The 13120-nt window shown below is 38.3% G+C and overlaps 1 protein-coding gene across 2 annotated transcripts in view; it reads right to left on the bottom strand.

The window, feature by feature from the left end:
* Positions 1-13120, bottom strand: part of mapkapk2a (MAPK activated protein kinase 2a) — a 55687-nt gene that overhangs the window by 17862 nt on the left and 24705 nt on the right. For both annotated transcript variants that reach the window (XM_053652542.1, XM_053652541.1), the window contains exon 2: positions 2595-2734. In XM_053652542.1, coding sequence (XP_053508517.1) covers positions 2595-2734 — 140 coding nt within the window. The remainder of the gene's footprint in view (positions 1-2594; positions 2735-13120) is intronic.

Here is a 13120-nt window from a genome sequence, read left to right as displayed (position 1 = left end):
CCTATATTTTGTCTGTATCAAAGAGACAGAATGAATATAAAGTGGTGCGCACAACATTTTTGACCACATTTTTTAAGTAAATTTCCACATCAAAGGTTTTATGATTGTATTATAGCAAGCTCACAGAGGAAATGTGTGTAAGCACTAAAAAGATAATGTTTGCAGTTTCCATTTCTACCTGTGTGCTGCTTGGTTCCTTTGACCTGCACATTCTGTTCCTGTCATACCTCGTGACTTTGGTTTCTTGTAATCTTTTTGAAGCTGTAATAGATGGCTTCATGGAAGCCTGTGAAAAACCACTGAGGGGTAATCATCTATGCTCGCTTTTTTTCTCTTTTTTTTGTAAAATTTTTGCCATGTCGTACAAACGGTTAAAAGATGCAGCACATGCCTTTTAACCACATGTGCCACATCCGTCAATTTCACATGAAGAAAAAAAATCTCAGTAACCTTCAGATTACTCTGTCTACAGTAATATTACTAGAGTTCTCAATAAAAAAAAATACTATGAAACTGACAGAGTACCTCAAATATATGAAATGTAAGCAAAAAGCCAAAAAAGAAAGCTAAAGAGTCAATTCACGCGAGCAACTTGTGCATCGGGGTTTCCAGTTCTGCTTGTTCCCTTTGAACTGGGTTTGCATTATCAGTAAATTTATGATGAATCAGCCATATAATGACAAGCCCTTGGAGTGGGGTAACCACAGAACTCCCACAAAGGGGGAGGACCCGTCAACCCAACGGTCAATCCCCCATCGCGCAAGGATGCCTGGTGATGATGCATCATCGCTCTGCGGGAGAATATCCTTCGTACAGGCTTCATGTTGCGAAATGTGTGACATTAAGTAACCGGCGTTACTCTGAGAAGAAAACTCCGATCACCTCAAAAAACACTCTGGAAATGATTGGGAATGCTGAAGGGACACTAACTGCATCAAAACCCTACTGAATGTGTCATCAAGAACAGCGTGTAAAAGCTGGTTCTCAAAATCAGAATCTAAACACAAGAGTTAGGGTTTTTAGATTAATAAATAACAGGTTAAAGCTAATAAAAACGTAGCGATTTTGTAACTCTCTATCAAGGAATAATTAAGGAAGTTGGGAACTGAAAGTCAACTGGATGCATTTTCATTCTCCACGTTAAACACTGAACGGACGACGCAACACTAACACAAATGCTTATTCTGCATTGATTTCTTCTAGAAATGCTCACATTATCATGCAACCGCAAACCAGAGAGAGAGAGAGAGAGAGAGAGAGAGAGAGAGAGAGAGAGAGAGCGCGCGAACAACTTCATTTCATTTTATTTTTTTAACTGCAGACTAAACTCAAATGAAGTGGTCTAATGAGATGCTGGCTCTCGCTCTCGGTCCCAAAGATTTCCAAAGGAATGGATAAGGGAGGGAACCATGCATCACAACCATTGTGTAGTCCTTCAAACAATGAGTACAGTGTCTAGACATGACCAGACTTGGGAGAAAACACCTGTCATGGGAACTGTACAGAAGGTAAACCGAAGACTTAATAAAGCGTGATACTTGTTTTTCACTTCCCTTCTCTAGCGGGAAAAGAAACAAAAAGTGTCAAAACATTTGAGGAAAGTAAGGCGATACTGAAAAAAACTACAATACGCCTCAGTGTACAAGAGTCTAGAAAGGTCATATTTATAAAAATATATATATAAAAAGGGGGGGGGGGGAAGTGAGACAGGTACAGCTTGTGAGAATTTTGTGTTCATTGCATTTAAAAGCTCATTATATGTGCAGGTTATGAAGTCTGCACTTCGTAGGCACTAGGGAAAAGTGCAGTACTATCAAACATCACTGCAGAAAAGAAGCGGGGAAGGGAAAGAAAATACAACGAACATGAAAGATAACCCCCCTTTTTTTGATCGAATCAGAAATAGGATGTTTCACAATAACATACTGAATTTAAAGCTTTGCACGGTTTCAAGAAAACACCGCTTCTCGTCTCATGTACGTCACCGTTCAAAAGTTTGCAGGCTAACATGGATCGATTCGTGGCGCTTCAGAGCATGTGAAACAAGCGTACGTGACAAATTAATGTTGTTTGTTGTGTGTACTATATGGAGAAGAGGTCACGCTCTCAGGAAACATGCGTTTCTATATGCTAAAACCGAGGGGGCCTGTTTTTTCCCCTAACTCACTTATGCTAACAGCAGTGCCAGATCATGCATTTACTATAAATCGGTGGTTATAAACATCTGCTAGTACTCGTTTTACGCAGACAGCACAGCGAAACCTCCAGACAGCAACATGGCACCAGAGATGAGTTGGTTCAGAATTGATAATCAGGTACCTAAATGATTCAATAATAAAAAAATTACTTTACTGCTTGCAATAGGAGATGAAAGTGGCTTGCAGTCATTAGGCACTGCACAGTGGAGGTATAGAGCACTGAGCGGGAAGACCATGCTGAATCAATATCAGCGGTGTGCCAGTCAAGAACGCACTCAAATTTCATTATTGTGGACTCTCAAGCGGGCACACTTTGGGTTGGGGGATGCACGTCTTCAGTGCATTCACTCATTGCGATAGAGACACAGGTAAGACTGTGGCAGACGTATGACTCACCACTCCATGACGATGAGTAAGCACTTGCGGCTCTGGTATAGGTTCTCGTATACATCAATGATACGCACGATGTGAGTACAGGGTGATGCTCGCCAGTGCAACTCTACCTCACGCCTGGCTTTGGGACAGTCCTGCAGCATCTACAGAAGAGAGGAAATCAATCATTTAACAAGTGTTCTGACACTAACCGCAAAAACAATAGCAAATGTGGCAAGTGGTAGACATTTTCCTTATAAAGTGCTGCTGGATAACAAACGTGTGCATTCAGTTCGCAGATGGTGGAAGTGACTGTTCATATGATACATCAGTTATGTGACTAGAAAAGAAAGTGAGAAACTGGCTAGCCAAGTTTGCTAGGTTACAGTAGAAAGTGTTAATGAATTCTAAAAGAAATGCATAATTTCAAGCAAAAATTCAATGTGATTAAGCATCACATGTGTAAAGCACAATGCATTTTGCACTTGAACAGTGGTAAGCTTAGGAGCTCTCAAAGTCTTTGGCTAGTCAATTACATTTAAAAATTATTATTATTTTTAAATGTCAGAAAAATTGTGTGGCTAAGACTAAATGTAAATGTGCAGAAGACTGTGTGTGCAAAATCTGCAGCTGCTCGGTAACAAATCCCAGACACAAAGCTCCCAAAACCTGGCACACAGCATTCAAATAATTAACAATAAACCATTCACACCACTGAAAAAAATAATAAATAACAATAAAATAGCATTCACACCATTGAATCATGCATCACTGTAATATTAATTTGGAGCGGTTAGAACCTTTAAGCAAACTTTATTATAAAATAGTAGGCGTTCTGAAGCAAGTTTCGATTCTAGTGTTGACTAATATGAAAAACTGATCTCTTGAACAACATTCAGATGATATGTAGCTTTGGCTCCCCCTTTTGGACACTTCTCATCATTACACTACGCACTTGGTCACCGTGGCCCGCCTTAGAAAATGTCCACCCCTGCTACAGTGACATGTTTCCTTTATTAGTGCCCTTTTATAATTAAATCAGGAAAGGCGGGGTAGCACACAAGGAGAAGTGAAACTCTGTACAACACTGAGCTAACAAGCATTTCAAAAGGTTTCCATGGCAAACTACAATTATGGGATTTAGTTGTTTTCCCCCCACACTGTTCCCAGTCTGTTTTCATTTAGAGATTGGTTATGTCTGGTCAAGCTTGAAATCTGCTTGAATCTGTGTGCAGTTCGAGAAACTGATTTCATGTCTGGTCATCTGGTGTTCGGCGTCGAGTGTACTTAGGCGTGGCCCTGCACCGTTTATGAAAGTGATCCAGTCTCACGCAGCAATGTGACTGGATGAACTTGCCAGGTTACTTCCCATTTGAAGTTTCACAATGGTTCAACAATAGTTAAAATCAAACGGTGCTCTGAAACCTAATTTAACTATGATTCATATAGCAGTCATGATGAAAATGCAAATTCATTCATCCACTGTAAAGCCCAGGAAGGTCAAACATAGGTTGCTTGAACTCACTTGAATAACTCAGACAAAATGTCTAGAAGACAGTATCTTTAATATTCTTTTAGTTTATTCTAATTATAAAAAAATATTAAATTTACGCAAATTGTTAATGTTTCAGAGTAGATTTAGTAATGCTTTCTTGTAGGGTTGTCACGGTACCAAAATTTCAGTAGTCGGTACCAATACACAAAAACATGCTAATTAAACAACACACTATTTTATTAACAAAGTTAAATATCAACATAAAAACGTATTTTTAAAAATGCCATACGGTACTTCAAGTATATCACTATTAAAGCTACTAGAGTTATCCAGGGTTAGGAACATCTGGTACCGTCAACTTTTTTCTTTTTAGTACCGACTTGGTACCGCAGTACCTGTACTTTTGACAACCCTACTTTCTTGCTAATATGCTGGACAAGAGGTATGGGACACCTTCATGAAGCCACTGTTTCCAAGCAGTTGTCCTTCAGAATATCACGAACACAAAAACATTTCCGAAACGATGAGACATATTAGCCGCTTGAGGGCTATGAAGAAGTCTGTAATTAATAATGCAACAAACATAATTAAAGCAGTTGCAAAACATTTTAAAGTCAAGAGCTACTCACTACCTTTTTAAATACTGTTTTAAACTAAAGAACAGGGTTCAGGTCACTGAATTAATTTTTTTTTAATGGTAAAATGAGAGTAAAGAGATTAGTACAGCAGTATTCAGCATCACTGCACTATTACATTGTTCATAGCTCAAATAAGAGGATGTGGCTATAAACTACAGCGATAAAGCTGTAAGTAATTTTTGCCAACTTCCTGTTCTCCATTCACAACTTCTCAGTTTGATATGCTTTGTTTAGACTTTTTTGGGTCACAAAAATCATACACTACTACACTGTACAGTCAAAGCCAAGATACCCAGAGAGTAAATTCTACATTTTATGTGCTTTTTATTGAGAAAGGTTTAAGACCTCCACAATACTTCATCCATGAGAAGCTTTTGGAAGTGTTTGTCATGCTGAAGGATCACTCAGAGGATAGCCGAAAACCAAAGGGGAAAAGTAGAGATGTGACAAATAGTGATGCATGAAAATTAATATTCTTGGCTCGAACTGAATTCAACAAAAACATGCTAAAAAACAAAAAACAAAAAACAAAAAAACAAACAAACAAACAAACAAAACACTTTTAAAGGTGGTCTTATTTTATATAGCGCACACAATGCAACAATAAGATTTTTATTTTTATTCAACTACGAAAACAGAACTTGAGACCTTAGTAGTGGATATCAGTGCATACACTGATACATGCTACCGGTTCGTCACAACCATGTTTGTGGGCGGAAATCAATTTAAACTAGAGACGCACCAATACTACATTTCTCAGCCAATACCGATAACCGATTATTCAGAGAAATATCGGCCGATATGATACCGATAGTTCTGCCTTTTACGCCTTCTTTTAAATTAAGGATAATTAATTCCACAATTCTGAAGGAAATGCAAATAAAAACTTTATTCTCTCCATTTCAACAAGTTGTTTCACAGTAACTGGTCTCATAAACAGAAAACACATTACACTAATTCTAATTCTTTCTCACAAGTTCAACTCCAAAAGTTTAACACATCGTTCTCGTTAAGATCAACGCAGCAAAGGCTCGAACTCAGTGGATACAAAACAGTCCTTGTAAACATGGCCTTTGATGAAGTGTATGTATGAATGTAAATGGCACACAGACATGGTGCTAATCAGGAAGGGAAGACTGAGCTGGCAATAACTTGCCCACATGAAGTCCAAGGCTGCCATATTAGACGCAGTTTACTGTAAACTATTACTGATGCAAATGTATCAAATTACAACTACCTTACCAAGAGCATTTCATTCATCTGAAAGCAGTTACAACAGCTTCACTGCAACAGATCCGATACTATATCTACTTCCCATTATGTTTGATGCGATTTGTAAATAATGTAATTTTAATAAACACTATGGAACTTTTTTTTTATTCAGCTTTTTCTTTCAGTTTTGGCTGTTTTTCCTTTTTTTGGCAGGTGGATGTTTGGTGCATCCTAATAAGATTTCTCCAAAGACATATTTGCAGTATGTGGTTTTATAGCAAACATATTTTAAATATAAGATTATTAGAAAAGCATAAAGTTTAACATTTTATTAACTGTACAGTTTTCAGTGATCATACATATTTAGTACATTTCAGCTAAAGATATGCCTTTATCATGGTGATATAAAAAAAGCACAAAACATACCAACAAATATTTGCATATTTATGAAACATGCGATGCACATCCAACTTGGGCTGACCTGAACACCATTTTACAGGCTATACATATCTGTTAGTGTTTCTAAATACTTGTTCTTAAAACAACAGAAAAAAAATTCTCATAATTACCCATAATTCTAAACGTTTGTTGTTGCAATTCAAAATATAACCAGTAGGTGTCAACTATGTATTAATATTGAATATCAGCCATGTACATGAACCAGGACGGCAACTAATTATTTTCATAAGAGATTAAATTGGCTGATTATTTTTCAATTAAAATCTTTTTTATTTTTGGATAAAAACATTTCAATACCATTTTTTCGTTTATTTAAAATAAAATCCACATACATACATATACATTATATATATATATATATATATATATATATATATATATATATATATATATATATATATATATATATATATGTATATATATATACACACACACACATATATATATATATATATATATATATATATATATATATATATATATATACACACACACACACATATATACACACATATATACACACACACACACACAAAATAGTATTTATGGATGCACAAACACTGGTAATTGAACTAGTCTTAAATTAATAATAAAATCTCCCCGTCACTGCATCTTGTGGTTTCCGTTACTCACGGCCTTTAGAGATTGTTTTACTTTGATCGTACCATTTTAATTAAACATTACAGACCTTACTTGCGCTACACGGTTTACTACACTGTTTATCACAGTGTCTACATTGTGAGTGAGGAGCAACGCGGCCTCGTTCCTAATACATCACTTACAGATTGCTCCCGTTATAATAAACAACAGAAGTTATACTGCAAGCACGCAAATACAGTATAATAATGACAATAAACTTGATTTAAACTGAACCTATTAAGCAACGTGCACCAGTTTCCCCAATTCCTTGCACACAGTGGAGCATTTTGGACATAAACATAAGTTTGTGCTTGTGCATCACTGTCGTGCTTCTGTGCTACACAAGTTCCGCTTTGTAAAGTTTGCAGGTTACAATCTTCTACACTTGATTACGCCTCTGTCTTGATGGTGACTGAGGTTATGCTGGGCATAAAAGGTAACGTTGACTGGGTTTTCTGCTAAAGCTAGCAGCATTATGTCGCGTTACATGCGTATGACATCATGTGCCATCGTAGGAAGCAGCTTATACTTTTGGTTAGTAAAAAAAATGCTTGTGTTCCATTAGAGAAGATACTACCCTTTACCCCATACACTAGACGACAGCATACATAGTGCAGTGTTCGTGTATATTATTGTCATTTGGGATACAACTTTGGTCTGTAATCTCCGATGCGTGTTTTCAGAACAGAAGTAATGCAATGAGTAAATGCACCCCGTGCCACGCACAGACCAGCTAATCGATAATGAGTTCCGTTGACGATTTCCATAATAGATTATTATCGATTAGTTGTTGCAGCTATAATATGAAATAATACCAAGACTATTCTTTCATCATCACACAAACAGAAAGCCAATAACTCCAACATTACACCTGTGTGCTATCCGTTTCATACGCCAATAGCTTGCCTTTTTTTTTTAAAGCAATAATACATCTGATTTGGTATCAAACATATCTTATACATCATAAAGAACATTTTGTATCAGATTCAGGGATACACATTGACTGACTCAGGCTTGATGCTGTCTTCAATCAAGTTTATAAAGTAGCACATGATTTAGGTCACATGACAGTTTACCTGCCAGTTATCTGTGTTTGGGTGAACCTGAAGACTCCTAAGTGGAACATGTAGTGCACTATAAAGGCTGGTGAACCCAATATTTCCTTGCCTATGTAGAGCATTTATATAAAGAGAGTAGGAAGTTAAAGATGAAGAATGTGAATACTAAACAAGGAAATGAACACCGATGTAATCAGAGCATGTGAACGGAGCGAAGTGCTGATCATTCCATAGGAGTGGAGAGCACCTTTCTTAAGTTCCTGCTCCGCTCGCTCAGGCTGCTTGCTCAACCCAAACTGCACTTTGTGACATGCTGAAACAAAATAGCAAATGAATTTAAAAAAGCGTTCGCAGAACATGAGTGGAGTGTTCGCTGGGGTCATGAATGACTGAGCAGAGTGTGAACACAGAGCAGAATATTGAGCAGAGCGTCACACCGCCCCGCATCGCTCACACGCTCTGGATGTAATGAATGACTGCCAGGATACCGTTTTAATCTACAGTATATAATACAACAAAGGCATCTGAGGCAGTGGGGGCGTGGTCTAGCGTCAGTTACAGAAGTAGAAGCGGCGTACGTGGCAGCGGAGGTGTGGTCGATCATCCCTGCTTCCATGGCATTATAATCATTTTGTGATTTCATTTGTGAAATAATCCTAAATTGTTCTATTTGAAACTTCTGCATATACTCACTCATCATGCATTTATACAGGGCCATCCAAAAAGTCAGGAACCAATGAGAGTAAAAAGGGGGGGGGGGTTCTCACACTGGGAGTTTAGTCTGAAATAGAGCATGAAAAATCGGTAATGTGAAAGCTGAATAAGTGCATCATCTAGGTACTTGAAGTGCACTACTTGTTGTAATTTTCAGTGTGAACACACTACTCAAACTTTATACTACAAATGGTGTAGAATACAGCATAAGACTGCAATTTGGGATGCACTTTATATACCTTGTGTAGGCTACCTATATACTTAATTTTATATTTGTTATTTACAACATATGCTCTACATGTTCACCTTTACACTCAAAACCTCAACATCACCATAAAACACAAAAATCTTACAAGGGACCACCAGATTACAGCAACTACACTAACATCAGGAAAGTTAACTGAATTAGTAATGTAAAGTGGGCTGGGTTAACAGGCTGAGGTAAATCCGTTGCCGTTAGCTTGTCCGGCTAAGGCATGATGGAGATCACAGGTTTTCCAATGCTGTGACAACTGTTTCTTGTTTAAACCTTTAACAAGTTAATTTATTCAGGCATTGTTAAACAAGTCCTGTTTAACTAGGATTTAATACTTATAAAGAGCTAACGCACTGCCTTCCGCCAAGTTTTTTCTGAGCTCTTTCGCACTAGTCCCGTTGCATTATGGGATTTTTGACAATCCTAGTTTCCATCATTTACATATTGCAAAATCTCGCCGGAAGCAGTACGCCATCCGGGTATTTATCACCTACTGTTTCTCGCCTACTGAGAATTTGGACATACTCCCCCTCTGGTGTTCTGCTTCTCGTCTACTGTGTAGTAGGGTACTGCATGATTTCTGATGCAGCACCCAACATGTGTGAATCTGCATTTGTTCAACACATTCCCATTGGTTCCTGACTTTTCAGACACCCTGTAGACTCGTGCATTATTTTATGTTACATTAAAAAAAAAATCCACCTTCACTTTACATTACCTTCAATAAGCATTCATGTTTGTACATTCAGTACAGTAAGAAGTACTTGTAAGCAAGCCTTTACCATAATAAGAAAGTGCTCATCTGCTGGTGCACACACAAAGGCTTGGTATACTACACCACGCAGCTATTCATGACAGGCAGTGGAAAGAATCTCATAGCGCTGGCCTTCACAGGGAATCTCTCTGAATCGCCAACATAGTGGACTCGGGATTCCTCTCCATGCCCACCAGTGTGGAAGCTCTGTCCAGCAGGGGGCGCTCATCTAAACTGAAATCAACCCAAAAGCATTCACTCACTGTTAATGAAATCTTCAGGTTTCTCAAACCTTTCATTCTGCTCATGAAAATCTCAAGCTCGGATGCATAACATCATCAGGTACTCCGACAGGTACTTTCCACCCTCGCTGTTTTTTCACTTCAGCGTGTACTTGGCGACCCACAACTTCAGATGATTTGCTGAATGGAACTTCACCCTTCAAACGATCAAGAAATCTTCATCACATTTGTGTTCTCGTGACATGCGTGAACCGTGGAGTCGTTCTGCCTACACACAGCAGACATAGTGAACCCTGACGGTGATGCGTTCTAGCTAATTTATACCACCGATTGAGAACAAAACAAGTTGCACAACTCTGTTACGGTAATGACTGACCCCACAGTCTAAGATAAACAAACTCAAGTGTGGCATGGAAACAGCGTTACTAGCACCTCTTGAGTAAGTCTGTCTGGGGCACACTGGTTGAAGAGAACTTGACATATTTTCTGACGAGTCAATTTTATAATATAGAATTTTATGCTTTTTGACATGCCCGACATTTACAAATTTTTTTTGTAAATTTGTAAATGGGGGTGGGGGGTTAAGTAAGTATAAAGCAAGAGCTGGCTTTTTTAATTAAAAAGTACAAAAACAAAACATTATCACACTGATCCTATTACACCCTTTATTTATGCATAAATAAAATAAACCTAGCATAAGCAGTGTGTTGGGATGTGTGTTTATAAAAGTGTCATCCACACACTGCTTGACAGGCACTACCAGTCTTTGTGTCTCTTCCTCTCGCATTCTACCATCATCACATACTGAAAGGCTGCGGTCATTTTTAACAAGGTATCACTTCACTGATGCCAACGTTTCGCACGAGCTGCATACGGATTGGGCGACAAAGTTGTGGGCGATTTGCTGTGACAACACATCGGTCCTCTCTACTGAATCAGTTCCTGAAGCAAACCCTTTGTTCATGGTAGATTCACACCTGTTAGCTTTAGATTATTTACCCTTCAGGTTAAATGGCTGAGTATTGCAGTCTACTAGCAGTCAGATACTGTATTACATACTAAAAGAACTCCATGTCTAACAAGTCCTGACATGCTTCTTCCTCCAGCAAGGACAAAACTCGTACAGGAAAGCTACAAGTAGTCGCTCTGCAACCTCAAGAAAAAAAAAACAAAAAAAAAACAAACAACACAGTTTGTGTGATACAGTAAGGTGATCGATCACAACACTCCTGGAAATGAAAACCGGGTTTCTAAGACAACGAAGCTGGACAAGACGCTGGTTTATGTCGACTCGGGTTCTTCAAACAGTTCCACTTGTACATCGGCTACAGAGATATAGATATTATCATTTAGGGCTGGGTGATATGACGATGATAAACAATGTCACAATACAGTTGTCTGAGATATCGTATGTTTGTGTTTTTTAAATAATAGCGAAGCAAGTGGAAGCAGCTGAAATTTTAAGCTTTATTTTAAAATTGCAAAACCATTTTTTTTCAATAAAATAAATTTTTTTTGTAGCCATTAAATGTATCAAACTTTTTATTTTTGTTGTCTTATCACCGAGCGGCTGAATTCCTGTGTGCATATATTTTTAAAAAAACAGCACGGCTCGGAAAGTAGCTCCAGCTGGAACATGAATGATTGATATTGACCCATGTACTCGAATGTGTTATTGTTTCTATAGTAACGGCTCATATTTAGGGACTCATACGGCAGATGCTAGAGAGATATTGATCATGTGAAAGAGAGAAGAAAACTAAAGCGTGAGGATGAGTAAATAATGATTATTTATTGTGTCAATCAGACATTACACAACATTAAATCTAACAATACGGCATTAAATACAGCTATTTTCTTGTAAACACACAGTAATAGCCACAACATCCTTTGTTAGTGTAATGTTTTGCTCTGTAAGAACACTAAAGTGCATCTGCTCTTGGGTTGTTACAGTGCCACGGTTACTCACAGTGTATGATCAGACAACTAAATCACTGCTGAATTTTTCAAAATACACTTTAGATAGATTTCAATCATTTGCCCTGGCTTAGCTTGCAACGGTTCCTTACAACCATTCTCTCTTTCAGCTTATAACATGATTTTATAGAAAAGTCATTCTTCAAATATACCTTTGTAAATTCCTATATAAATTAGACTACTTTTTCATTGAGTGGAAGGATAAATCATCAGCAGAGTATATCTGTGAATCCATCATGTCAGGAACCTTTCACGTACTATGTGTGCACGTGTCTGGAAAGATTACTCTGTATTTGATATGTTTAGGTGGTTTAGTGGTTAGGCATGTTCACCTCCAGGGTGGGGGGAGGGGGTTCAGTTCCCGCCCTTTTCATGTTCTCCCTGTGCTTCGGGTGTTTCCTCCGGGTACTCCGGTTTCCTCTCCCAGTCCAAAGACCTGCATTGTAAGCAGATCGGCATCTCTAAATTGTCCAGTGTGTGTGAGAATGATGTGAGTGTGTGTGTGTGTGTGTGAGAGAGACTGTGCCTGCGATGGGTTGGCACCCCACCAAGGGTGTCTTCTGTCTTGTGCCCAGAGTTCCCTGGGATAGGCTCCAGGTTCCCCACAACCCAGTGTAGGATAAGCCGCACAGAAAATGGATGGCTAGTTGGCTGGATGTTTCCTTATGGTTTTTGTTAGATATACAAGGAAGCGCTTTGCACACAAATTTCAGAATAAATTTTTATCATGTATTTAGTCGATTAATACCATATCATCCCATACAAAAAGGCATACAATAGTGCATAAGTGTGCGATTTGGGACGCACTACAGGTAACCATACAGTGAAAATTTAAAACCATAAAACCCCTAATCTGCTCTAGAACACCATAATAATAATGGATTATAAATAGGCCTGTGGGTTTTACTAGCAGAGGAAGCGAGCTCTTCAGTTATACATTTCTTCTGTTTGTTGTTCAGCTGCTCATCAGTTAAACACTGCAGTGGGTGGGTGCATGCCTTCCGAACAACTGCGTCACAGGAAGGTCACAGAGTCCTCATGCGCATGCTTGTATCAGCAGGCTTGGGGAGTAACGGAGTACATGTATCTGCGTTACGTAATCAGGA

The sequence above is a fragment of the Ictalurus furcatus genome, chromosome 21 (genome assembly GCF_023375685.1).
Source record: "Ictalurus furcatus strain D&B chromosome 21, Billie_1.0, whole genome shotgun sequence".
NCBI classification, from domain to species: domain Eukaryota; kingdom Metazoa; phylum Chordata; class Actinopteri; order Siluriformes; family Ictaluridae; genus Ictalurus; species Ictalurus furcatus.
Note: the sequence above shows the minus strand (reverse complement) of the source record. Positions and strands in the feature narration are given on the sequence as shown.